The 27,378-nt window shown below is 36.8% G+C and overlaps 1 protein-coding gene across 3 annotated transcripts in view; it reads right to left on the bottom strand.

Annotated features, from left to right (window-relative positions):
- Positions 1 to 3,713: 3,713 nt before the first annotated feature.
- The window catches only part of LOC149798487 (uncharacterized), a 74,968-nt gene continuing 51,303 nt past the window's right edge, over positions 3,714 to 27,378 (bottom strand). For 2 of the 3 annotated variants that reach the window (XM_089963686.1, XM_089963687.1), the window contains exon 2: positions 3,714 to 11,425. In XM_089963686.1, the coding sequence (XP_089819812.1) occupies positions 9,256 to 11,412 (2,157 nt within the window). In that variant the 5' untranslated portion in view covers positions 11,413 to 11,425 and the 3' untranslated portion in view covers positions 3,714 to 9,255. Of the gene's footprint in view, positions 11,426 to 12,217; positions 13,132 to 27,378 lie in introns of those variants that run through there. The other variant, XM_089963688.1, reaches the window with a different exon arrangement.

The raw sequence follows: 27,378 nt of genomic DNA, 5'->3' as shown, positions 1-27,378 counted from the left end.
GGATTGATGCTCCAAGACTACCAATACGTTACAGATTGGGATCATCGGCAGATATACCAAAGCATCCCAACCTAGCATTTGTGCTAGAGGAATTTCAAATCATTTCAGGACTGCCTTCAGGATTTGTGTTGAAACGCGCATGGACATCACGCAGTCGTAGATTAGTTCACAACAGTATGGTTGCCAAAGGAGTAAGTGATGATTCCATCTATCGTTTGGTATCAAGCCGGAACAAACTGAGTTTAGTGCATCGATAAACACCCCTGCGGAGTTTATTGATCGGATCATATTTTCCGTGGGTATAAATTAATGTTGGCTTCGCAAACAGTCCATATACAGTTCACCTTTGAGACCGTTTTGCACAAATACATGTATAACACTTTTAGCCTTTCTTTTGCCAGAGTAACCACCAACAACAATTGACTATATTTTGGTTGCAGTCCCACCTATTCGTCGATTAGTTTACCCGAGTACTCGTCTTTGAACTGGCCAAAACGACCTTTTTATTGGCGTTACTAAATAACCATTGCGGTTTCTTATACTGGCTGGTATCAAGTTCATTGACCAAAACCTGTTTGTGCTACATCCCCGTATACATCTTTGGTGGTGACATATATCAGAAGCGAATCAGTGTCGGTGTAGTGCATCTTGAACAGATCCTGGTAAAATGGTTTGTTCTTCTCATAGTAAATATCATACATGTGCAGCCTGGACAAATCACACACGCACGATCCAACATAGACTGGTTTTGTTAACGTTATGTTTGATTTGTTTTACTAAGTCTATAATCACTGATCTTTCTGGATTCAATGGCCGGGTAAGCGATGAGTCTTCCGTCTTTGTTTTGTTCATTATAACAGACAAGGTCGAATGAGCAGAGTTTCCATGGTTTTCCCTTTTCAAAGTCATTGATGACCTTAGTCCTCAGCTACGTATTCATCTGGATGTACGGTGCCATCCAATGGTGCTTGTGAAATTCAAGCGCTCGATCAATCTTAGTAGAATGTATTACTAATCGCAGATCCACCTGTAATGTTCTTTAGCCATAAGATTTAATACTAGTTTGTTGCATTTCTTATAGTGTACATTTACGTCTGGATTCATCAACTATCTCGCTCTGGTATGGGGACGTCATGCACCGGGCACCGACAACGCTCCTGGTGCCGGCGGAGAACGATTGTGGGCATAATGTAAATGTTCATGGGTATCCTAAATCAACTTCAAAGAAGTATCCGTAGTCATTGCCGATGTTGTATTGTGTACGTGCTTTGTAAGTCAATATGTGTTGTGTCTATCCACTGAAATCCCCACTCTGAAGTGGGTGCATCATGACCCAACTATAAAGGCTTTTGGCAACTAGATACACGATGTAACTGTTGGGAGCAGCGGGGTCTTACCCGTCTAAATTTGGATTATTGGCACGAGCATATATGTGACTGGACATTGATATTCCGCGACGAAGTAATATTTTGATAAACAAATGCTGGTCAATATCAGTGTGCAACACCAGTTCAAGTTTGATTTTAGGATTTGAATGCATCCCAACCCATACCCGGTGATGAGAAGTAATGCGCATGATCGAGCTTTTACAGCAGTATCACGAAATTTCTATAACAAAAATCATTGAGTAACAATACATCAATGATCATATACAGATCGTGATGGTCGGAAAGGTGTTTTGCATTCGATTGCTAACCAAACTTTCTTTGAGTGTTTGATACCTTTTTGTTGGAATACCCTCAAGTAATAACGATAACACAGCACGTCGATCGGTGGCAACTGAGTTCAGCAATTTTGTTCCAGTCGTTAATGATACATATCCTTTTCGTTAAAAGTCCGTATTTGATAGACATTCTCAACGAGTAATTACGAGTAATTACAAAGTTATCCGTGGGTAGATTGTTCTCTAAATTGTCCTATGACGAATTCATAACTGAAATGAATTGATGACCTGCAATTGACCGAACCTAAACGACTTGTATTTTTCCATATTGTAGGGGATCACGTTTATCAGTGATTCTTATGCAGTGGTTAATGCCCGCAATATTGATCATCGTACCCATTCAAATTAGGAAGCACTACAGGGACTTTCTTTTGGGTAAATACTCAACTGCAAATTGCATACGATCGTAACACCACCTTTATATGCACCAGTGGTGTGACGGTAGTCACGAATTCTGGCATCAGCTTCTCGCAGAGATCCGGCGAAGATTAAGATTGGCAGCTGCAAACTCACGAATAGTATCATCCGTCATAATCAAGACTGCTGGTAAATATACCTGCTGTCGAATCCAATTTGTCGTAATTTCATCGATTTAAGAAACATCTCACATGTGTTCAGAACAATGACTCTATGGGCAGCATAAAGGATTGGAGGCTAGTTTTTCCATCATATCGAACTATAACATACCATAACCCACATGGGAATTGTTCAGTGACTTGCACTGTTAGATCAGTGTCAAGACCTTTTGTATCTTTGAAAGCGGAGATGGATGCATTCTTATCTTTGAAAGCAGAGTTTTGTATTGAATCGTTCAGACATTCAAAATCCGCCTAAATAATATTAGGGTCTTTCATATTTCGTTGCACATCAGTTAAATTTGACGTTTTACCTGGTTGAGGAATTATTATTTGCTGCGGTTATTTATTTATACCATCACAGTAAACGTCGTGGCTGATGAGCAGTTGCTGCGTCTCAAATACATGCAACGTCTGCATGGACATGTTATTTATCTTTGTGCTTATTGTGTCATTTAAGCACTCAAGCACGATCCGCTATTAGAATGTTCCCATCCCATTCACTGAAAAGAATCTTGGTTTTGTTACAACTTTGGTAGATTCTGCATACTCGATGCAAATTCAACTTGCATGTCATGATTTCGCTATGAATTATATTGCACACGGAAATTAATACGGCAAAACTAAATCAAAACAGTTTTCACTCTCACTTAATTTAGAAACCACCTGCTTTGATTTATAGTACCGGGTTATTATAAACTATTTATACCACACGCAGTAGCCTGGTTACTGATCAAAACTGCCCCATACAGTAATTTATTCCTTGTAATTTTCTGGCATTGTGCATCGATCGGTACCATATTCAACGACATTCTCAAGTACTATCAAATGGGAAACCTTCTGAGGCACTGACTTTTGTTGTAGACTCTATCCCGTACGAATGGGTTACGTCTGTGCATAATTAAAGCTGATTAGTATGCGTGGGTCATATGAGGGCTAACTAAGAGGCTAGGATGTGTGACAAGGACCCAAAGGAAAAAAAGGAAAAAAAAACACGTTTCATACTAGCACCGCGAAGTTCTGTTACTTTACAGTTTACGGTTTGTTTGAGTGTGTGTGTGTGTGTGTGTGTGTGTGTGTGCGATTTGGATTTTTAACGTAGCTTTACCAATTATTGCAGTCCTATTGCTACGATGTCTGCAGTGTGACAGTTTATAGTGATGTCTATCACTGGTATCATGCCGCAGACATGTAGCATGATGTCCAGCCCAGTCATATTATCCTGACACCATGCCGACCAGTACTAACACTTACTTCTTAATACTGATTGCCAAGCGAGGTAGCTGTTAGTACCATTTTTGCAAGTATTTGGTAGGACTTGGCCAGGGTTCGAACCACGTCCCCCGCTTCCGAAACTGACGCTCTAACCACTAGACCATCGGAAGGTTTACTAGAATTAAACACATTACTAGATATAATCTGTTCATGATATATTGAACTTTATTTGCCTTATAGTCCTCATGATAGGAATAAATACACATTACATCGGTTTTACATATTATACGTTTCTTGCATAAAATAAAATTAAAACAGTTAAGCTTGCACTGAAATCTCCCAAAGCACACGAACCTAATATAGTCCCCTCAAAAACAATAACATTAATAAAAAACGAAACAAAAATAGACGGGGGAGCATGGAGGGGAAGTGTGAGCATAGCGTATAAACAAGTATTAACAATCGGAGATGACTGGGCCATACTAAGGTAAATAGCAGGAAATGCCTGAATCATGTGTGCGCCATGCTAGCTTAGTAGATGCTTCTCATACACACCCTTCTGCAATGTATGACAAAAGCTAGTAGTTATTTTCAGTTAAACAGGACATGTTTCAGAATTTACTATTTATTAATTTAGGTTCAACAATGCATCGGATAACGTTTATCGATGACAGGCTTGTGAACATGGTAAGACTTGTAAGCAAAATTAATAGCACCACAGTAATCGTACATGTTTTGTTTTTCTTTCAACATTATTTTAGTATATACATCTGAAACTCTAACCTTTTTAAGTCGTTATACTGGGAGTGGGTTTATATGTTTCACATATATAGTGAACATACATAATACTTCAAACATACTCAAATATATGATTGCAGATGCTCATAATATGTAGTTAGACAATGTCTTAATTGTGTTAGGATATGTATAAATTATCAACTTAGCACATATAAATCTGTTAGGTGTCCAATAGTGCATATCAATGTAGACTGAAGCTAAACAATACAAATACGCTCAGAAAATATTGTGCTACTGTAACTTGCGAACTTATCATACTAATTTTGAACAAAACTGGTCATTACATCTTTGTTTCAAAAGTAACACAAAACATTAAGTTGACAAACTGTTTGTTGTAAAAAGACCTAGCAAAAGCCATCATCTTCCTTTTGAAAGTGTTAACAGTAATCAAATAGAATAATTATAACTTTTTGCAATTCCTGCAGTGATTCTAACAAAATGAAAATGTTATCCAGATACAGCAATATAAATATTTAAATAAATTGAAATCTATGTCACTGGGATCATGGTGTATAAATCATTCTTAAGATCATTGATGAAAAGAGAAAATATCATTGGAGACCAACATTCACCTTGCTTCACACCAAGCATGTAAACAGAAGCATTACTAACTTGATTTAAATATTTAGATAAGATTTAGCAGATGATGACATTGATTTTATCATATTCAGAATATGTCCGCCCAATATGTTTCATTAACCTTTGCCACAGTTCTTTCTTTTCCAATGTAATTAAATGTCTTACTAAAATGTGTGTAATCAAACCGTGCAGTAAAGATATATTATCCAATGTACACAGTCGTGGCCATAATCCTGCTCCACCTTATCTAACCTTTCATCCCCCTAAGACCATATCTTTGAAAAGAACAAAAAGCGTGCATATGATGTTTGTAATCAACTTTCTTCATTACGTAAAATAAATTCCTTTATTAGTAAATCCTGTCCTGCTATGTAAGTAGACTTTAAAGGTTTAGCGGCTTTAATATTGTTATTTTTACCAAAGCATCGCTCCACTCTTCGAACAGGAAATAGTAAATATCGACAGGATTAAGAAAAATAGTAATTTGGAATCTTCGCTACTATAAAGTACTGTCGTAGTTAATAAAAAATAATATTGCTTATTTCATGGCATATGCCTGACTTCATAAAATCAAATATCTTTTCTGAAACGCACATCTGAAAGTTTGGCTGTAAGTTCTCTGTCATAAGTTGTATTACATCTACGTATATTGTGCTTATAATTTGACATAACCTTATTAGTATTAATGAATTTATACTAGCGGTATTTCATTCAGCCTTTTCATGAAATAACGTTTACTCTCCTAGCATTTTCCATTAAAGCACGGATTGTGTATACACGTATTAAAGCCATACCTTCTATTATCAGGTACCAGTCTTTGAAAATCGGCAAGACTGCATCATCACTACTATCATAGTACATCAGCAATATTAAACATCATCAATACTACCATTAAGATAACTATTACAGTTATTCCTCTAGTACAACATCGTACAACTCCTTTCTATGACCTACAAATGTGTATCTGCATAAACACTTATCACACCGAATACGCCTATATATGATACGAGCATTTCTATCGTGACATAAGTCTAACAATAGGGTATATGTGACCACGATCTTCTAAATATTTGTGCATTTTTGTATTAGGTATATAGTGACTAGGTAACATAAACATATGGTAAGTACTATTGTCGATAACAATACATGCAATACATCTTGACCATCTATTTCAATACCCACCCTGTCAACATTTTAATTTCAACTATTTACAGTTTTCTGATATAGTGTGGTACAAAATAGAAAAAAGCGTTATGTAAATCAGCGTTCATTTTTAATATCTTACCATGAAGAGCCCTATATGGTCCTTATTATGCAATACAAGGGCGTCAAAAAATATAAATTTTGTTTATGTACGAAAAATACTACATGAATAACTTGCAATTAACTTTATATACTGTTTTTATTGCAAAACAAGATATTCAACCTTTATATATGCAGATCGGAGATTATTCAGTTCAGGGTTCAATAAAGAGTAAAATGCCATGTGTTTTGAACAAATTTTATCTTCAATACTGTGATTCTTTTTTTTCCTTTTATAAATAACCCTTGTATATTAAGTAATGCGCATAGTAGGATCACTTTCCATGTCAACTCTAACTACCGTCTAAAACCAGCAGAATTCCTGCCAAAAGAGACGCGGATAAAATATTGCAAGAAATATGAATTCATATGATATGAAACATTTTTCTCTCTTTTCACATTTATATGATATAATTGGGTGCAAATGTAAACCTCTGTGCAAAGAATCTGTCAACGAGAAATTCTGCTGAATTATGTCGTGTGTGCATCGCCAGGATTCAGAGCAGAATTAAAATATTTGCCATAAGCAGCTTAGCAAGAAACGTAGGTCAAACCAACCAAACAACATTGTACTTTTTATTAGTGTTAATCTAAGCGACAAATGTGAATGCACACATGCAATTATACGATCAGCAAATAGCTTGCTTTATCTATTGCTGGAAACCTTGCGGATAAAGACTGCGTTACACCTGGGAAAATATATTACTGTGAAATAAAACGATATCATTATATCGGCTACAGAGGTCCATAGTCTTTTATTCGAATAGAAATTTTACCTGAATGCGTTTCGAAGTCAACCGTCTATCCGCATTTTCGACTACACATTGACGCGTAATGCAATCATACTATTCTCTGACATGCTGTGATTTACAAAGGGAAACCCCTGCCCGAGTGTAAACTTCATCCTTCGTCAAAACAACTTTTTTATATTTTTGTAATGAACGCATAAAGAATGTTACGTATTATTAGCATCTTTAAACGGTCAAAAAAAGAAAAAGAAATTGAAAGTAAACTTTATGAAATTTATAATACAATTCTCCATCAAGTGTTGTGGCTAGGTCTTTAGTTGATGATAATAAAAATGAAAATTTGCACACACCTATTTTGAGCCGACCTTAAGAAGTGTTTGATGTGTTTACTCGGACACTATAAACTCCATGTCTCATTAAAGAAAGATATGCATAGAGCAAACAAGATCAATCATTTTTTGAAGAAAACTATTGTATGTTCATTTTAGAGTATGAACTCGCTATAAAACTGCTACTTCTTGCATTTTCCTATAATCACTAGCTCGACTTACCCACTGTGCATACAGGGAAAGTGGAAAGAGAATATTATATTATTGATCGAAACAGATTTTTGCACTGCTTTTTTGCTTCTTGAGAGAAGGGTTCACTACTGTTCTATTAAAACATAACTTTGCGATATATACATTCAGTCCACGAAAGACAATCCATTATTGTCGGGCACACCGTGCCGTTTATATCTTACGTGCCTGGTATATCATTCTACAATTATAGTATACCTTTCTTCATTAGGCGAGAATGTCAGTCCATTAAAGATGTAATATTTAACTTCAAGGAAAAAAAGCCAAACGAGATATGTCTGTAAAAAGTTGATCTAATAAAAATTGTTCTTTGGTTCTCTAACAAGTGAATATGACCATTAACTCCCCGTGCGCGTGATTAAATAAATATTTCTGTGAAGTACATTGAGTTTCATAGGCTGTAATCTACGATTGGAAGTGTGTACCGCAATGAGGGTCACGTATTACAATTACGTTGCTAACTAGGCTGTTCTGATTAAAACTGTGTTCGTACTAGGCTGAATCATATCGTGCCGAATCGAATTTTCTGCAAAGTGGACATTGACAGGAAAAATGGACTGGAATATCGACTGCTGCATATTCAGAGTTAAGAGATAAGTCATGTGAAATTACGTGGAAGCCACAGTGATACGAAAAGAACGTTCACCTTAAAGCAATCGTCACTAAATGTGGTGAAGCTAGCGGTCAAAACCTCTTCATAACACAACTGTATAAACAAAGATCAAATATTGATGATACGAATCAAAGTCGACTAAACTAATATGTCATAAATTAAAATTGAATCAATAAAATCGTCTATCATAAGGTATAAAAAGAGGTTTAAATAAAGAGTCTAATACAATAGAAATGTAGCTATATTTAGATTAAGATAAAAAAGTACGATATTGTATAGACGTTCATAACGTTTTTAAGCAATTAAAATGGCATAAATTAAAACAGCAAAATGTCATGTAACTATGCAATTATTGATTCAAAGAATCCATAATATATCATACAATTATAAAGGATGAATTAAACGACTAATTGTTTAGGATAAAATACATTATGTAACTAGGACATTTTGAAATATTTCAAACAGAAATAAAACAAATAGAGGCCGAACAAGTTTCCTAAAATTTATACGCATGTTTTAAAACAATAAATAAAGATCATGCATTTTAATTTGAAGGTGAGATTTTGCGCCCTCATTTGAATTTAAAATAACAGAGTTATTTATAAACAGAGTATGGTAACATGGATAGATAGATAGATAGGTAAATAAATAGATAGATGGATAGATAGATGGATAGATAGATATATAGATGATAGATAGACTAGATAGATTAGATGATATAGATAGATTAGATAGATATATTAGATTAGATTAGATAGATTAGATTAGATTAGATAGATAGATTAGATAGATAGAAAGATCGAATTCAGACCCAAGTGGTTGGTTTTTTAATGCTGTGATGTGTTTTTCTTAAACCATTCCATAGGAAATGCTTGCAAAGGATACTCTTTTCTCAAAATTGAATTATACATGAACAACTGCGAGATTAAAAGCATTTCATGATGGAACTTTGCTAAAGCACCTCATCTTATATGATGCGATACATTTATCATAAAAAGTAGTTGCTTTTGTTTCTCTTTACAGGTATGAAACGTAAAGGAATTTTGTGTCCATGAGAACAAAAGTCTCTCTTTAAAAGTTCACAACATGAGGTTCATTTGCCTTCATCTGAGTACCGGGGTCGTTATCTATGGAGAGCCTCATTCAATAAAGCGTGCAAACAAAAATCATGTATCCATTTTTTCTTGTCCTCTTGAAATAGTTTGCCCATCCGGAGACAAGGTGCATACCCCAGACGAGTTGGAATCACACTCTGATCAGTGATAACTATCAAAGCCTTCTCATTCCCATGGGTCATTTGTACTAACTGAGCTATTTCGACGGAGATCTGAAACAATCGGGAATCATAATCATCGTTCTTCATATCATCTTCATCAAAAAGGATAGCAAGTACAGAACTTTGATGCATATTTTCTTCCAGACTGCTGAATGCTAATCTTCCTGGTATCGTTTCAAAACAAGAGGTAGTACTGAGGCTAGTCCAATTAGCAAGACATTCTTGTACGCTCCGTGTCAATTCTTGTTTGCATTCATTAGCAAGAAAGAAGACGTGCAACCGCTCTCGTGTAAAGGATATGTTCTCGTTCGGAAAACGTATGTCAAATGCAAATAGAGATCTTCTTTTAGATAAAATGACATCGCCTTTTTCTAGAGCATCCATTGCACCGTCTAAATGTGCTCTTATGGTAAAGTCTTTCATGTCACCCGGCAAAGTATTAGATACCATCATTTGGTTCAAATAGAAAAGACCTTCATTGAACTGACGCGATGCTATCAATCGTCGGGCCATTTTAGGTTGTTGTACTGTAATCGTATTATTTCTTTCAATTTCTATACGCAACCTTTCTGCTTCGACTTTCTTGCCAACCAATTCACACATAATGATTTTTTCAAGCATGGTCTCTGGAGTCTTAGGCTCTTTGCTTAACAATTTCAGCATTGCATTAACAGGATGTTTCAGAGAAATGGATTGTTCCTGGCCCTCAGTTCTTATATCAAAACACAGCTCAGTTGCTGACCAAAGTAATTTCTTAGCTCGTTCAATAGTTTCAGCACTTCTTGACGAACGGAGAAGACACTTTGCGTGACATGTTTGGCACAAAACCATTGTTTTCCAGTCCAGTTCTTCTTGTTGTCTATCTGCCATTTCAAGTGATCTATATACGTCTTTAAATACCTCAATTGCTTCATTATTTTTCCCCATTTGCATTAGAAACTGACCCTTGTACCCTAACGCGGTTATGTTGTGAGTTTTGATAGCACGATTGTACAATTCTAATATCTGCTGACTCTCGTTATTATCGGGAATGACCATTCCTTCCAGCTTCTTCATCAATTGTTGCTTTAGTATCCAAGCAAGTAAAGAGAAAGCCCTGGACGATTCCTTAATTTCTAGCGTCATGGTTAGTATAGCTTTGCTCACGTCAGTTTGATCTTGTATCCTGCAATGGTTTGCGTATTGCTCTAGCACGGGGATGTCCGCAATATTATTATCTAATAATATGTTCTTTGCCTTGAGAAACATCGCTGTCGCTGGTTCCACTAGTAGAGAATCCTCTCTGTGTTTATTTGTAGTCTTTAGCAAAACAGCAAGGTTACCTAACTCAGCCCAGGCTCTGGCTTTGTATCGAACATTCTCATCTTGTTCTGCTACCTGATACAACAATGCCTCTGCACGTTTAATGGTTTCCTTATACTTTGTATCATCACGAATTGCCCTTTGCCGTAATAATCGATTTTTTATTAATCCACATCCATACTGCCACAGAAACACTGGTAATTTGTCTTCACAACTGATACCATTTAGAACTTGTTCGTAAGTCGATTCTGCCTTTGCGTAATACAACATGCCAATTCTAGCATATGAATATGCCATCTCTGATTTTGCTACAACACGTTTTACACGATCTGTGCAAAGTTCATCGATTGTTTTAAGTATTTGCTCAATACTCTTGAAATCTTTAGAATGTTTATGCTCCAGATAGGATATCCATGCCCGATTTCCGTGAGCGACAATGCTTTCAGGATACTTTTCCAAAGTCATTTCGTTAAACAGTTTTGCCTCCTTTATATTTCTAAGAACGTAATGCAGATAAGTGATCAAATTGTAGTATCTTTTCACCTCTTCTGGATGATCGTATTCATTGCATTCATATTCAAGTTTAAGCTTCGTCAAAAGTATTTTTGCTTTTCTTTGCGTAAAGTTGTTAATTTGTAAATTGAAAGAGGATTGCAAGTTTTCCAATTTTTCCATCAGAGTATAGTTTTTCTTTGTTGCCATCTTCGTCACCAACCTGGAAAGAAATAAATACAGTTTCAGTAATTATTATGACCAAATATTAAGTTCGATATCAATGAGTTTTGTACTATCAATTCCATGATCATGATTATGAATGGATAAGTTCATTATTTATAGACCCCATGATGTAAGTGTATCTCAAAACTCAAGAACCGCTTTCTCTCCTAGAAATAAATATGTGATTTAACATGATCTTTTCTTCGATTAATATTAAAATAATTCAGAAATATTCACCCGTCCGTAACTTGAAAATTGTTTAATTAACACTTTGCTGCTCAGACCTTGTTTAACCTTTCACCAATTATTTTATCTCCACATTACATCATTTACCACAGTTCGTGCGAACGTTTGCCAAGGTGACATTGCATTCCATTTGATCAGGGGAAAAGTGTTGAAAAATATGGTGTTTGAAAACAGGACACATTATCCATCAATCTTGTGCCGTATAAACGTCTTGCTCCTTAAAGGATGATTAAGAATTGCACATTATTTAGACACTTGATCTGATGATATTTATCGCATCCATGATATATATTCAACAAATTAAGATTATCTTGATTTCCTTCACACTTCTTGATTATCCATAGAAACAGCACATTATCACAAATCTGAGTTAAGTTCATCTCATTTGAAGACAACATACAGGTCTTGTAAAATGTATGACATATCCCTTAAATTCAAATGGAAACATTTAGCCAACGAAAATTTAATATGCAATATCTTTTGAGTTGGCTTTCGAAACAAAAAAAAACCGAGATTGAAATCTATTAGTAATAGTTTAAGTTACCTGTATTTTATTTGCTAAATCATGCAAAAGAGGGCAGGCTAAGTTCTCACAACATTAGTAACATGAGATTGAGAGACCACTTTAAAAGTATTTGTAATGTTACGAACAGTCTTGATGATACTGGAAAGAAAAGTGAAAGTTTGTAATTTCCTAAACATAAATATATCTAATCTACAACGATAGTTCTATTAAGTTATGTATGCCACCTGGAACAGCAAAAGAAATATAAGACTTGAGTTTTTTCTTCTTTTATAAACGAAGCTTTCATAATAAATAAGGATATATTTATTGGTTTTAACACTAAGAAGAGCTACATTTCAGCAAAACATGTTCCTCTGCTTGATACTGAACAACACCCATCTGAAAAATCCGAACACGAACAATGAATACGATCCAGACTCGCGCATGTGTAAGATGTGAGATTAAGGTTTATCAAAGCCATTTACGTCACGAAAAATAAGTCGACCACTTGTTTTGGTGTCAGTTGCGTCCTCTTTCCCTACGCTGGTTAAACCACACTTGGTGGCTTGTACACATCTGCGATCTTTTCATGCACATACAATATTATGCCACCTTTGGTTGAATCCACACAATCTTTGATAAACTGAACATAGACTCCGCTGTCTCTGATTCCCAAGTTTTCATTTATCTTAACCAGGTTCTTCCGACAGCGCCTTTCAGCTTCAGAAAAATATCTTGAATGTCAACATTAGGTATTTTACTTTTTCCAGTTTAATCTTCAAAAATCACAAGCTCTCTTGGATCAACACCACCAACAACCCGACTATTTAACTCAAACAAATCGGCTACGATCCATATCAGCACCGTGTCGTCTAGCTAACTAACGTGAATAAATGTTAATAAACATTTTTTATACTATTAAACATACTTGCATGTGAAAAAAATGAATGAGTACAACGTTGGTAATGAAAAAGACTTCCTTCCCGCAAATGCGCTCACCACTTTGACTATTATCCTGCGTTGTATTTTATAATGCCACGAACACATATTTTGTTTGCATTTCAGCGAACCTGACAATCGTTGTTGAGCGACTGGCTGTATTATTTATGTTGATATTAGTCTAATTGCTGGTGACACTAATCACCGTATTCGAAGCGGTTGAGCTACCTGTGATACCAGTCGTTTCATCCGATCCACATCATCGCTTTTGATTGTATCAACGACTAGAATTGCAACTTGTTGACAATTCGGGCAGCGCAGACGTCAAAGACCCGTTCATGTTTGGTGTGCCTGTGAACAATCCGTGTTCAAGAGGCCAATTCGTTAATGTCAGATGTTGTGGACATAATCTATATAAAATCAAAAGGTTCCAGGGCTGGCAAAAACCCAAACAGTATATAATTCTGAGAGACTAAACGTGTCATGTCATGCTTGTTTTCATAACTACCACTGATGGTGTCGCAAGTTAAAATAACCTGGTTCGTAGAGGTTATCCTCACAATGTCTGATATACAATATATCCAGTTCCTTTGGGTCCTCCACTCAAATTTGTTTATTATTGGGAATATATTTTGGCCAACAATGAAACGATCTCAGCAACGACTGTCCAATGTAAACCAAATATTGTGTATATTCAATGGCTGGCGATAATGAAATTGAGTATGAGCTCATGGTCACGTATGAACATTTGGAACTCCTTCCTAGTCATCACTGAAATTCTTCACCGAACCTCATCATTGCTTGAGGTAATTTTGTGTGCGACTGTTGGACGTTCTACTATATATATCATGTTACACGATCTGTTGAAAAGAAACAAGATTTATTTGTTGTTAGGCCTCCAAACTGTTGTGATCGGATGTTGGGCAATCTGAAATAAACCCGCAACGATGCAAGTGCAATTTCTAGTGTGCTTGATTCACAGGTGCAGAAAAAAATACACTACATTCTGGGTTATAATCATCGCGGTAACGCTCTTCTTTGTATTTACAACATGTTGCATCGCATAAAGTTCACACAAAACCGCTACAGAACTCATCATCATTCATCGCATATATCAAGAACATCTTCAACAAGGGCACGCATCAACATGCAGTATGTGTCTCTGTCCATGAGGCCATTGATGAGTAACCGCTAACAAATCGATGAGGTGTTATTAATGACTTATGGTGCGGTTTGGCTACAAATGTTTCTAACTCATTTGCGAGGTCATTAGGATCACAAAGTCCACCATCTTTTGACTGATGTTTGTTATACTTTTTTCTTTCGTCTACCCAGACGCTGTGTTCTTTTATCGTGTGATATTCTCGTACAGGTTACTGATCTAACCAATGTTTGTATTTTTCTCATTTGCATCCATTTTTTACAAAGTGGGAGATATGCCTAAATCTTCTGCTACGAGTAAACTTCTTTGTTTTGGTTGTTTTTACTTACAACATATGCAGCTACGTCTTCGTGGGATGATATTAGACGTAACACTTCTGTGTTGGTTGAGGTACACAGTTTCCGCTGTATCGTTTAACTACCTGCTGGACAAAAGGTTTAAATTTTTCTTTCACCTTTTGTCGTTCCTGCCACATTTTTATTTGTTCCGCTCACAATTCTGATTGTTCTTTCTTTTTGACAAATTCAAGTAAAGTTTGTTTTGTTAACCACCTGTTCAAATATTTCATCTTTCTTTCTCATGTGTTGTTCTCATCCTCTGTCTTAGTCCATGCTTGAGGTGACTCTAACCTATCTATAAAATGTTTCCATAAAGTTTCACCTTCTTTAGTCTTCCCACTTCTAAATGCATCTTGTGCTTCTGCAAATGTATTATATCGGTCACTGGTACATTGTATCATTTCTATTAAACTCCCTAAATACCAGTTTAGATCATCCAACGTTCAGGTATTTATCATTTGTCTTTGATGGTAATTTCACCGTGTACTCTTTCCCTTTGATAGGTATGTTCAGAGCGACATATACAGGAATTTTGAAAATTACTTTTCAAGCAGTTGCGTCTGGTATCTAGAATGTTACCTTTCTTAAGTTTTCGTCAAGTACAAGGGTACCTTTGCAAGTACACCAATAGCCTGTCCAATTTCACCAAGGTTTTCTTTGACCTAATAAATCGCCTGTGGCAAACGCTTAATTGTCTCTAAAGTTGTTTCTGTGTCATTCTTCATGTCCTTTGTACGTTTTGCTATCTTACGAACTAGACCTGGATCGTATTCTGTTCCAGCGAGCTCTACCACTTGTTACACTGTTTCCTTTGTAACCATTTTTTTTTACCCTCAACAATTTTGGCAGTTTACTTTTGGGTTTTAATCAGCGGCCAGATGTTTGTTCAAATAATGTTCATTATCAGCCGATGGCGCAAACAGGTACAACCGATCCCATGTAAACTGTCATAAAAGATATTATCTAGCAGTTGATATTTCTCCTGATCCAGCTGAACCGATGATCAGTACACGAACTGGGTTTAGAAACACGGTTCCATCACCATGATTTTATATTGTCTGTGCCGATGATTCTGACGGTAAAGAATATGCGAATGTTCTTTTTCGTGAAACCATTGAATAATATAGAATTATAATACAAAACATGTATTCATATTATATTCGATTTCGTGCCAAAACACGTACCAGGAATCAACATCGGATTCAGACACGCATTAGGGACGAACAGCGATTACTGGTATTTGTGTTGCATGTGGAACTTAGAAGTTCCTGTTTATTAGACCTCCTATGTCTATCAACATACGCAAACGGGACATGATCAAGTTTTGAAACATCGTTGTATGATGATATTGCGGCCGCATTGACACAGCTACTGGGGTCACATTATAATACATATCCTGGTGAAAAGCACATCCCTGTATACAATTACTATTGGTCTGATACACGAATGAGTAAAATAATAAAATAAAATAGAGACAAACAGTCATACATATAATTATATTGTTATAAAGGATATACAATATATCAATTTAAATTCCATTTGGATACAGAGAATCTAACTAATGAATTCGATAAGTTTCTTTTATGAGTCTATTATGTCACCTGGATAATTTAAAGGTAATTTATGGTCAGGATTTTTATGGGTTTTGGGTAATATGCAGAATTAAGGTGTACATATGTTAAGAGGGAAAGTATAAAATTCCTCAAATACGGAATCATTAATTTTAGCAATCTCATTAATGCATGTTGAAATTTTTTATTTAATTTCTATTGACGGGTTTTTGTTAATATGTTTGTAGTATTTTTCATCATTTAATTGACGTTCAACTTCTTTAACATAATTATCTTGATTCATAATAATAATAGTGTTTGACTTATCAGCCTTTCAATAACTATACTGTCGTCATTCATTAGATTATATAAAGACTTAATTTCGTCCTTAGAAATATTACTATAGCAGCAGAGGGCGAACAACCTCTAAATGGTTCAGCTGTATATTCGCAAACTAAGCCTTCCTGGCAAACACCAACAATCGCAATTTTTTTTAAGTATCTGACATGAGACGACGCTGTTCAGAGAACTTTATTAGTTTCCAACCCCACTTACTGGTTATCGCGATTACCATTGATACACTGAAGGAAATACGCGATTGTGTCGGTGACAATTTGGAGACGCGCCCTCTCTGCTGTTATTATCCAAAAATTGTATCAAGACCGACTCGATATCGTGCTCGAGGATCATGTAAATGTATTGTCATAAATCCGTGCGGGGTTGTTTGAGCAACACTAAAGAAATTATTAAATTGTTAATAAATCCATCAATATCGTCAATATTTGGTGCTTCATCAATATCGGTGATAAATTCAACAACATCGTCTCTGTTCTCATTTAACGATTTTGCGCTTTCATTAAAATCCCTTATTACATCGTAGCATCGTTGATCATCAACTGAAGGTCCTACCAAATACAACTTATCCCACTTCATCAACTTCATTGTTAAATTAAGTAACAACTGCGTCTTGCCACTTCTAGATGGACCTATAATAATCATACGAACAGAAGTTGGTAGCTCTGCATGATGTTTAACTGGTTCTCGTTTCCTTGTTGCAGAAAAGTCAGTGATTTCCATATAGAAAATATATAAAGTAATATGGATTTATATTGTGTGAAATGCAGGAAGCGTACCCCAACAGGTGATCTAACAACCATTACAACAAACAATAACAGATCTGCGGTTACGGGTAAGTGTGAACAATGCGGTACAAAAAAATTTTAAATTGGTGAACCAAAGTCAAGTAAAAAAAAAAGCAACACGGGGGTCATATTGCAGTAAAATTAGGAAAAGTACCTGGAACTCCGTGGGCTAAATATCCAGGAGAAAAACATCTTCCAGGTTATAATTACTGCGGGCATGGAACCCGACTTGAAATCAGACTTGACAACCAAGACCAACCAAAACCAGGCGAGGAAGCAATAAACGCTATTGATAAAGCGTGTCATCCTCATGACGTAGCTTACCGAAGTAAGGATCTTCAGCAGATCATGCACTAAATTCCATCACTGATAAATCTTTCAAGGAAAGGGTAGCTAGCTGGTTAATAAAATCCGCAATGAAAGGTAAATTAGCGCTAGGTGATGGTAATTTATAAATGGAATCGATTTATTATTCCACAAGAGGATACTGGAAGGGTACGGCAGAGATTAGTAAACTCGTCGAAGCAGCAAAAGTTACGCGTGTTACTGCTAAAAAGTGATTATTCAAACAGGCAATATGGCATATTATCCATCCACCGCCTAAACAAACTCACTTTGCACATTTCAATGTCAGCGTCCCAAACGAAGTTCATGAAGCTGATGTATTATTTCTGCAATATGATACCGTTAACATCCAAAGACGTCAAATAACATACAAGTATGTGCTAACTGTAGTTGATGTTGCAAGTAGACGTAAAGAAGCAAAACCGTTGTCAACAAAGACAGCAACTGAAGTAGCCGATGCGTTTAAACGAATTTATCAACGAAGACCCTTGCAACGGCCACAGCTGTTACAATTTGATCCTGGCAAAGAATTTCAGGGCGCAGTATCGTCGTTGATGAAACAACATAACGTCACCATCAGACGAAGGCATACAGAGATTCATCGTGATCAGGCAATTGTTCAACGATTTAATAGAACACTTGCTGAGCGGTTATTTGGATATCAATACGCGAAGGAATTCATTCAAGACAGGAGATCTCGTGAATGGGTAGCAAGATTACCGAGCGTAATAATTGCATTAAATAATGAAATAACTCGAACAGCCAACATGAAACCCATTAGCGCAGTCACAAAATAAAACCATATACAAGTACGGCGACGTGATGTTTTAAAACAACCGGTGCTGGGCAATGACACTGTGAGATATTTATATGAACCCGGTGAACTTGAAGTTGGTAAAAAAAAAGAGCAACTGGTCCTATCTGGAGCAACACTACACACAAGATATCTAGTATAACTAGATCTACTGGTAGACCAGCAATCTACAGACTGGATTCAACTGCTCCTTAGCGCGGATTCACACGTGAATAATTACAAGTAATTCCCGAGGACACGCAATTACCACCGCGATCTCTTAACTAGCGTCCCGACGTCGATTACATTCAAGACAGGTCAACATCGTATTTTCTCTTGTATGACTGCGACTGTTATCTTTTCTATCTACGGTAAATCTTCTTGGATTATTGCTCGAGTACCGCCAAAACATTTCACAATTACAGTTCGCACAGTGATTATTCTGCTTTATTTCAGCGCATTAATAAATTCAACGTCAAGATCAAAGTCGCGATTTTTTTTTTCACTTTGTTTATAACCAGCCAATTTTTTTCTTATTATATCGTTGTCAGTGTCATCATTAATGGTTTCCGACGAGTCCATGACGATTCTCCGCAAATGAGATATTTTTCTAACTCGAGACATTGCAAGATAAACTAAGTTCGACCATTCGATACGATCATCAACAATCAATACGACTGTGTCAGTGATAGTCAGTCCGTGTGATGAGTAAATTTTCATTGCGTATCCTAGCGTCCATGGTGATTCGTCAGCGTGCAGCGCATCTTCAACTACACTGACATCAACTGCGACAATATCATTCAACACAAGATTCTGTTTCCCTGACTGTCCTGGTATATCAACGTCAATATTCTGTAACCGCGAATCAGCTGGTCTATAACACAACGGTACAAGTAACGTTGGAAAAATGTTCTTGTGTAACTGAAATACCTGCTGTTGAAGTGTGAATCTGATTATCTTTCTACTTGCCACTATCAAATCGTTTAGTTTCCACGTTTTCCAAAAGTTGTTCAAGGAAGTTTCTGAAATCACCTTGCGCATTATTTGACACTGAATTTTATTCAGTTGTAGTCTGATTAATTTTTTTAATTCCTTTAATTCAGCATGAAGAGAAATGTGATCATCAGTTATCTCCGAATAATAATCAACAAAATTCTTCAACCAATCGTGTGAAGATGGTCAACAAACGGAGGTGTCTGACCGTGATCTCCGCAAGATCATTAATGTTGGGTCTATCATTTAGCTGATAAATTCCATAAACAACCGCGGTCACAGGATACGATCGAGCGTAATATGGTCTGTCAATCCCAGTTAACATTCCTGGTTTGGAATCTTTACTTAACACAGCGATTTTTCCGTTAGCAATGACAGGGTCGCGTTTGTCACGGATAATCCACGTATCGGAATCTGTTTGCACAATAAACCTTATTCTGAAAAGATATTTCGGATTGAGGTAATCGATGATCGTTTTCGCTCGTGCATCGTTCATTGTAGCATCAACGACAGAGTCGTCGCGTATAATTTTAAATATAGACCACATGTGAGATGCTCCATCATCACGAAATTCTTTTTGGCACCTCTCATAATATCAATCAGATCAGTCAGGGCTCGCCTCCGCGAGTTAGGGGTTAGTCTGTCAAGATCGAATCTAGAAGCTTTCCAGGGCTTGATTTTGGATAATCTCTCAAACTCATCCATATATAATTAAGGCAAACATTTAAATAAACATATTATATATAATGAATCAATGTAAATGGTTTAAGGTCGGATCTGTGACTCCGTGTGGCAAATCATGTGTAAAGGAATTCTGCGGGCAACATTCACGATGTGTTCGTAATGGAAGCTTGGGACCAATACCATGTCTCCGATGTGGTGTCGGAGTCCGGAGAAAGACACAGTTGTGTACTCGTTGTTGTGGTAAGCGATACAGGGAATTCAAAATATATCATAAAAAAAAAATAATGACCCTGACTCTGTCAGGGGCAGATTTATAGCGTGTGAAGAGGATTGTTTAAATAGGTTTTCAGACAAATTATAAATTAGACAAATACATTATTGTATGATAGAGTCAATAATTTGTTACACATCCCATCATCAAGGATTATGAAGCGTCTCGTAATGAAATAGTTAGACATTGTCTACTGAAGGAACCACTTGGTACAGTTAATAATTCTGATTATCTTAGATTTACCGCTGGGGGGGGGGGGGGAATTATTACTGTCATCGTTTTGTTTACGAGTGTTTGTTTGGAAAGATCGAAGACGGTCTTGTGATCTATCACATTGACGGAGATAGTCTTAATAACTCTTTACAGAATCTTCGGGCTCTTACACAAAGGGAGAATTATGTACGAGGGAATGCTAATCGGTTTAGGAGCATTGGGAAGAGAGCGGTTCAGTCTTTAAATATAGCGACCGGTGAGGAGAGAATTTTTCAGTCGATCAACGCGGCTAGCAAGCATTTCGGTATTCACTCGCGTTCGATACAACGTGTTGCAGATGAAATAATCAAATCATCTTTTTCATACCGGTTTGGAAACTGGATTTCGTTTTCGTATGTAGATACAGATAACGGAGATAACTCTGCAGCGATTGTGTAAAAGTCAATAATGCAATTACATCCCTGAGATTGCGCAATACTCCCTTGAGATTGTGCAACACACATTATTACCTGTTTTACAGATAATATATTATCCAGCGCGGCAGAACAGTATACAGTTATTTTTTTACAGCCATATAGTTTCGTGGCGTAACCGTCTTATTGTATACACACTGCACCAGTAAGGTTAACACTTCCCTGTTGATAAAATCAAGAATTGTACAGGTAGTTTTTTATGGGTAATATTTAGAATTAAAATCCAGTTCAGAAATACAATTCAGCTGCAAATTGTTAACTTTCTGTAAACGGTTAACTATATATTAATTTTCAAACCCTATATCAGTAGATTAGAGCCGTGGCGCAAGTGGTAGCGCGGCTGATTTTCGTTCCTTAACTTTGTCAAGGGTCGGCGGTTCGAGTCTCGTAACGGGCATATAGTCAACGGTACCGATTTATAGGGTTTTACAGCCTCATGTACACACCCCTCTCATCACGTCAAACCGTGGTGAGTACGTTTTACTCACCCTTGATTTGATATTTGGGGTGTGTGTACATGCACAGACAGACATTTCGTTTCGCTGGCGCTCCAAATTAAACAGTAGCGTGGATGAATAATCTCTAACTCACATAGGTACCCCACGGAAAGAATCTTTGGCTTAAAGAAACGGTCATGGAAGCCATGAAGATCAACAGAATAAAGATCTCAAACAAAGACAAAAGTCTCAAACAAAGACAAAGGACTCCCATGAAAGACACACTGCAGAATCCATGACTGATAACCGCTCATCATAGCTACTGTTTATTTTTGGTCTAAAATATATATAATATTTGGTATATATAATACACTAAATAATGAATTACGAAAATATCAATGATATACTTGTTGCTATTAAAATATTAGAACATGAAGATATAAATTTATCCGATGAACTAAAGCCTAAAAAAAAATCATTTCTGACTTTGAAACACTGCAGGAGGATAAACAACAAGGAAGATATATTCTGCCGGCTCATTATAGATTTATAAAGAAAATTCAGACGGCTATGCATCAATCACTAGCCACAGTAGAAGAAACACGAATAAAGGGTTTTGTTTCGTTGTCTCGTGCAATTGAAAAATTAGGTCGGAATTATCCCTTGAATACGAATCAAAGAAAGTAATTAATTCTCGCGCGAGACAATAAAGAAAAATTATGTGAGATCGTGAAGCGATTGAAAATGAAAGTTAGACTCCCTAGATGAAATCAAGTACGTGGAAATCAAGTGGGTACGTGGAAATGAAATCGAAAGTAGTATGTCAGTCCACCTTGTTAATACAAAGGACGGATACATTGCTTTTCCTTCGCCGTTGACAGATTTCAATATTTTTTGTTTTTCACTATATTTTTTTCTTTTTTACTGAATATTGCTGGATTTGCACGACTTTTACTAGTAAATACCCTATCAGAATTAGCGAATCCGACGATTGTCATGATTTTTGCTAGTAAATACCCTACCAGAATTAACAAATCGGTCGATGTACATGATTTTGATTAGTAAAATACCTTTCCGAATTAGCAAATTAGTCGATGTGCACAATATATATATAAATAAAGTATCTTTACTGTTGCCGTGCACAAAATTGTTTTTATTATATTCGCCTGTGAAATCAGTCGATGCACACGATTTGTGTTAGTAAATACCCTATCAGAATTAGCAAATCGGATGATTTCCTTGATACCTACTAGTAAATACCCAATCAAAATTAGCAAATCAGTCGACGTGCATGATTTTGGCTAGTAACTACCCCTTCAGAATTAGCAAATCAGTCGATGCGCATGATTTTGACTACCTAAGCACCCTTCAGAATTAACAAAATCGTGCAGTAAAAATAAATTTCTTTTAGTGCACTTGCAGATTTCAATATATATATTTTATTCTGATGAATTAGATAATATTTCCTTAAGTCGATCAGATTTAATGCAAGAGTGCGCATAATTTAGAATCTGATCTTTACCACACGTGACCATAGAAATATGGTCTCGCTGTAGTTTATCCAACTGCGATTGTGTGTGTCAATAAAAATCTTCGTTCCCTTATACATCAATAACCAGATCAACTGGGCCGACAAGAAACTGTGTAAACACTTTTTCGATGTAGTTTTCAAGTACTTGCTTGTCGTGTATGAAAACCTTTACGTGTTGGTACTTTATATGATACTCGCTTGATTAATTTAAGTTAGAAATCAAGGTCTGTCAGTAAAAAATAAATTTCTTGCAGATTTTTTCTTCTGCTTTTTACTGGAAAATTCGCAAGATTTTGACGACCTTATTACTTTGCGAATCGTGCAAAACCGCCTGAGAAAATCTAAGACGAAATCCTTAGGATTGCACAAGTAAATTAATATGTACAGTTTCACCTCGAATATCCAACAAGTGGCCTGATTAGTCAGTTAGTTTGAAATTTATTCTTGATAATAGTGGATTATGACATCGTATATAGACTGGATTGATCGGCTATTGCACAATCAGAAATCCAGGCGGTATATCTTTTGGTGTGAATGAATAAAGAACAGATCCTTGCTGGGCTTGATTTGATACTGTCGTGTCCGTGCTGTAGCCGCCATCGATTACATCACACACAAAATTGACCTCGACCACAGGGCTTATATTTACGATTTCCGGGAATACATGTCGTCCTCCCCCCGTTGGGTCATTGTTGTGCCGGATAATAGTTGCCGGTGGTAGTGTTTTTCTCCACTCGGCAAGTATGTCATCGAAGTATTCATCGATGATTTTGTCGGTGGAATTTTTTAGTTAGTCTGAACAATCATCATGAAATTTAAATTGGGTAGATCCGCCTCTGTTATTTTGTAATAATCGAGGAACGATTTCTTGTCTTTATTATTTTTAGTGTTAATTTATTTTTTTGAGTAATGAGCTCATAACAAAAGAATCATTTGATGTAAATAACGAAGCGACCTAATAATATTACTACGATCTGAAGTTGTGGCGGAGAGATACTCAATGAACTCATCACGTAGTTGCTTTAAATGTTTTTTATAATCTTCTTCCATGTCATTTAGCATATCTTTCATGTTAGGTGCTGAATGAAACCCGTTGCTGTACCTCCGCCTTGGAATTTCAGCTGCCACATAAGTTTCCTGGAAGGAAAATACCGGAATTTCCCTTATACCTATTGGTTCATAAATTTCTAGCTCAAAATTATTTACGAACATTGTCAAATCTCGGGTGATAGTCTGTTTGAGATATAACAATCTCGCTAAGCCTCTCATGGTAATTTTTTATCAAACGCTGTGAAATCAGATATTTTAGATTCAGGTGGCATCGGTGGCGCCGGTGATGAGATTTCAGGCCATCCTAACACTGATCTGATCGAACTCTGATATATATCCAAGGCGTAGTCGGGTGAGTTTATATCAATTGCAGAAGACAGTGTTGGCTCATGAACGGTTATTGCTATTTTAGATTCCTTCTCGGTGATATTTGTTATTCGACGTTATAATTTCTCATTGATAAGACCAGGCTGGTATTCCAACAACGTTCCAGTCGGGTGTACCATCTTGTTTATTTTTATTTGCAAACACAAACGAATCATTCGCTGGTAATCCACCAAATGATTTTGATCTGATATTGGGCCATCTGTAATATACTCGCAATTGTGCTAGTGCGATTTCACTTACCGGAATCGCAGTTGGAAAATTAATACTGAATTCAGGTTTGATCAAGCTCACTGTTATCATTGAGGTTTTCACGGGGCTTGTATTTGCGGCTATCTGCTGAAGTTATTATGTCATTATTCATTTTCGTTTCCTTCAAACCGCGGACTTGTTTTTAGTCTTCGTATATCTTTGCCATGCTCGTGAATTCGGAATCTGATATTGTTGTATCGGCGAGGCTAGATGATATCAACGACGACAATTTTGAGCATGCTGCTGTTGCTGTATTTAGCCGTTTGACAACGTCGTGTAGTTTTGTCCTCGTGCACGTGGATATCTTTCTCACGATTATATTAAAAACACCAGCCGCAGCCGCTGATGATGATACGCATATTAATACTGCGATTGCAGTTGTTACTGGCGTTAGTGTGATAATATTACTCCAGTGGATGCAACTAACGCGGATACTGAGTATACTAACGCATCCAGGAGAATTACACGCCGCTTATATCTTTTTACTTTTGTTGTATACGTGCTGACGATGATTTTTAACTCTGACTGCCATTCGCGCACTTGATCGTATCTATATTGTTGCGCATCTATTGTTGTTGTTGATGCTGTCATCGTTGACTTCGTCGTTGACTTTGTCGGGGGGGGGGGGGCCATTTATTATTTTACGCAGTAACCAATTGAGGTGTTTCAGCTACAAATGCCAAACACCACCAGTAAAATGTTGCGGTTAATTTCTTATCAGCTGCTTCCAGTATAAACGTTTCTTCGGCCGCGCTGTTTAGTAGAATAGTCACAACCCCGGAAAACTTGTCAGTGGAATGTCGCCAGGGATATTTGATAGTATTATTTTGTTTTGACCATGTTGCAAATCCAGATGATACCGTGTTTACGATATTGGTAATGTGCCCGGGAGTAACTCCAGGCAAGATTTTAATTAGATTAATTTTGTTAACAATCTCAGGAATTCCACTTACGACATCTTCCAGTGTTTTATTGGTTGAGTCGATGTTTGTCTTGATATCAGAAACCCACGCAGGGAGTCAGAGTGACATTTACGTGAGTGTATGACATTTTTTATAATTAACGCGATTGATCTAATTATCTACATGTTTTCCACTGGCGCTTCAACGACTCTCGTTCGACCACTAATGACTTCATTGCTTTGTCACTGAGTATGACCGCGATTGCTCTGTAGGAACCAAAAACAACGGGCGGACCAGCCGCGAGAACTGGTGGGGTACCAACACGAGCTCGGAAGTTTTTATCAACGAAGATTGCTTGGATAAATCAAGATGCTCCAGCGAAAAGTAATAAATCGGTTACAGATTTGTAAAATCTATCTGTGATATTTGCATCCCAGTATCTATATTTATATTACGCGCCAGAAACGTCAATCAGCGATTGTGTGCGCGTGCCACATGAATTTGTGTAAAACTTAATGACATATCTTCAGATGGCTCTTGTTATCAGTTTATTCTCAACGAAACCTCGGTTACGTCGAGTTTGTCAAATATCATATGGGAACGTTCCTGACTAATCAAACGACGAGTATCTTGAAGCGTAATAAAATTATGTCGCGGTGCAGAAACATCCTGCTGTGATGCTATATGCTAAGTAAATACATCTTTGACGGAACTTTGTGTGGAGTCTGTGGTTACTGTTAACCACGATAGCAATGATTTACCACCCTGATTCTTAAAAGAGAGTAATCTCGGTTCTTCTGTGACCGACGGAGTTAATATCGGCATCCACAGTGAGAGTTTTGTTATATTTACCATACTAGCATTGACACCAACTCCTCGCCAGATTGCGTCATTGTGTTCACATTTCTCACGAGCACAACTGTGTGTCTGGCTCCAAAGACCTTTCTAACATCCCTGCAAAATCCGAAGATGTGAAAAAGTGGAATCGCATATGAAATGTTTCTTCGTTCTCCTGACAACATATTTTGGCGTGTTGCAAATCACAAGTTGTGAGTCGCTTTAATACCTTTTATAATATCAAAAGCAGCACCTGGTCTATCTTCGTATGCAGGGTCAGCTGGCTGGGGATCAGCTGCAGTACACCGTGGTGTTTGTAACTTAATATACTAAATATGATCGGCGTTGTCGATAATACCTTTAGTAAACATCATTGATGGGCCAGCTGATCTTGCGTAATCATCAGAATATCTTGCTAGACCAATTATTGTTGTAGCAACATCGACATCCTTTTGAATTGATTCAGTATTTTTCCCATCAATTATATATGTGGCGCTATCAAACAAGGCCATAATCCCATTATTGACGAAACCAGCTCGTGTATTGGGATCATTTATTGTATCATCCGCCTTTACAAGTTCGCCTTCTACTTCAATAAACGCCTCAGCGGCCAAAAAATATCTACTTGTATCATGAACTTGAAGTTCAATATGCCCTCGTTGATTTGGTAGTCGCACGTCATATGAATAAAATTGATAATCACGCACTGAGTTATCTTGCTGGACCGGCTCATCTATGTTAAATGCTGGGTCGGATATGCGTTTGAACATCTTACACAATTGCCTATTTCAAAATGGTGATTATCGTCGTCGCATACGAAGTCCACTTCCTGCTATATTTCTTTCTGCGTCAACCCCTTGATATATCAACGCTGCTAGTTTCTGATTTGCAGCTTGATTTATCA

This window comes from Sinohyriopsis cumingii, chromosome 6 (genome assembly GCF_028554795.1).
Source record: "Sinohyriopsis cumingii isolate HCF-2022 chromosome 6, ASM2855479v2, whole genome shotgun sequence".
Classification (NCBI taxonomy): Eukaryota; Metazoa; Mollusca; class Bivalvia; order Unionida; family Unionidae; genus Sinohyriopsis; species Sinohyriopsis cumingii.
The sequence above is the reverse complement of the archived record's forward strand: the minus strand, read 5'-3'. Positions and strand labels throughout refer to the sequence as shown.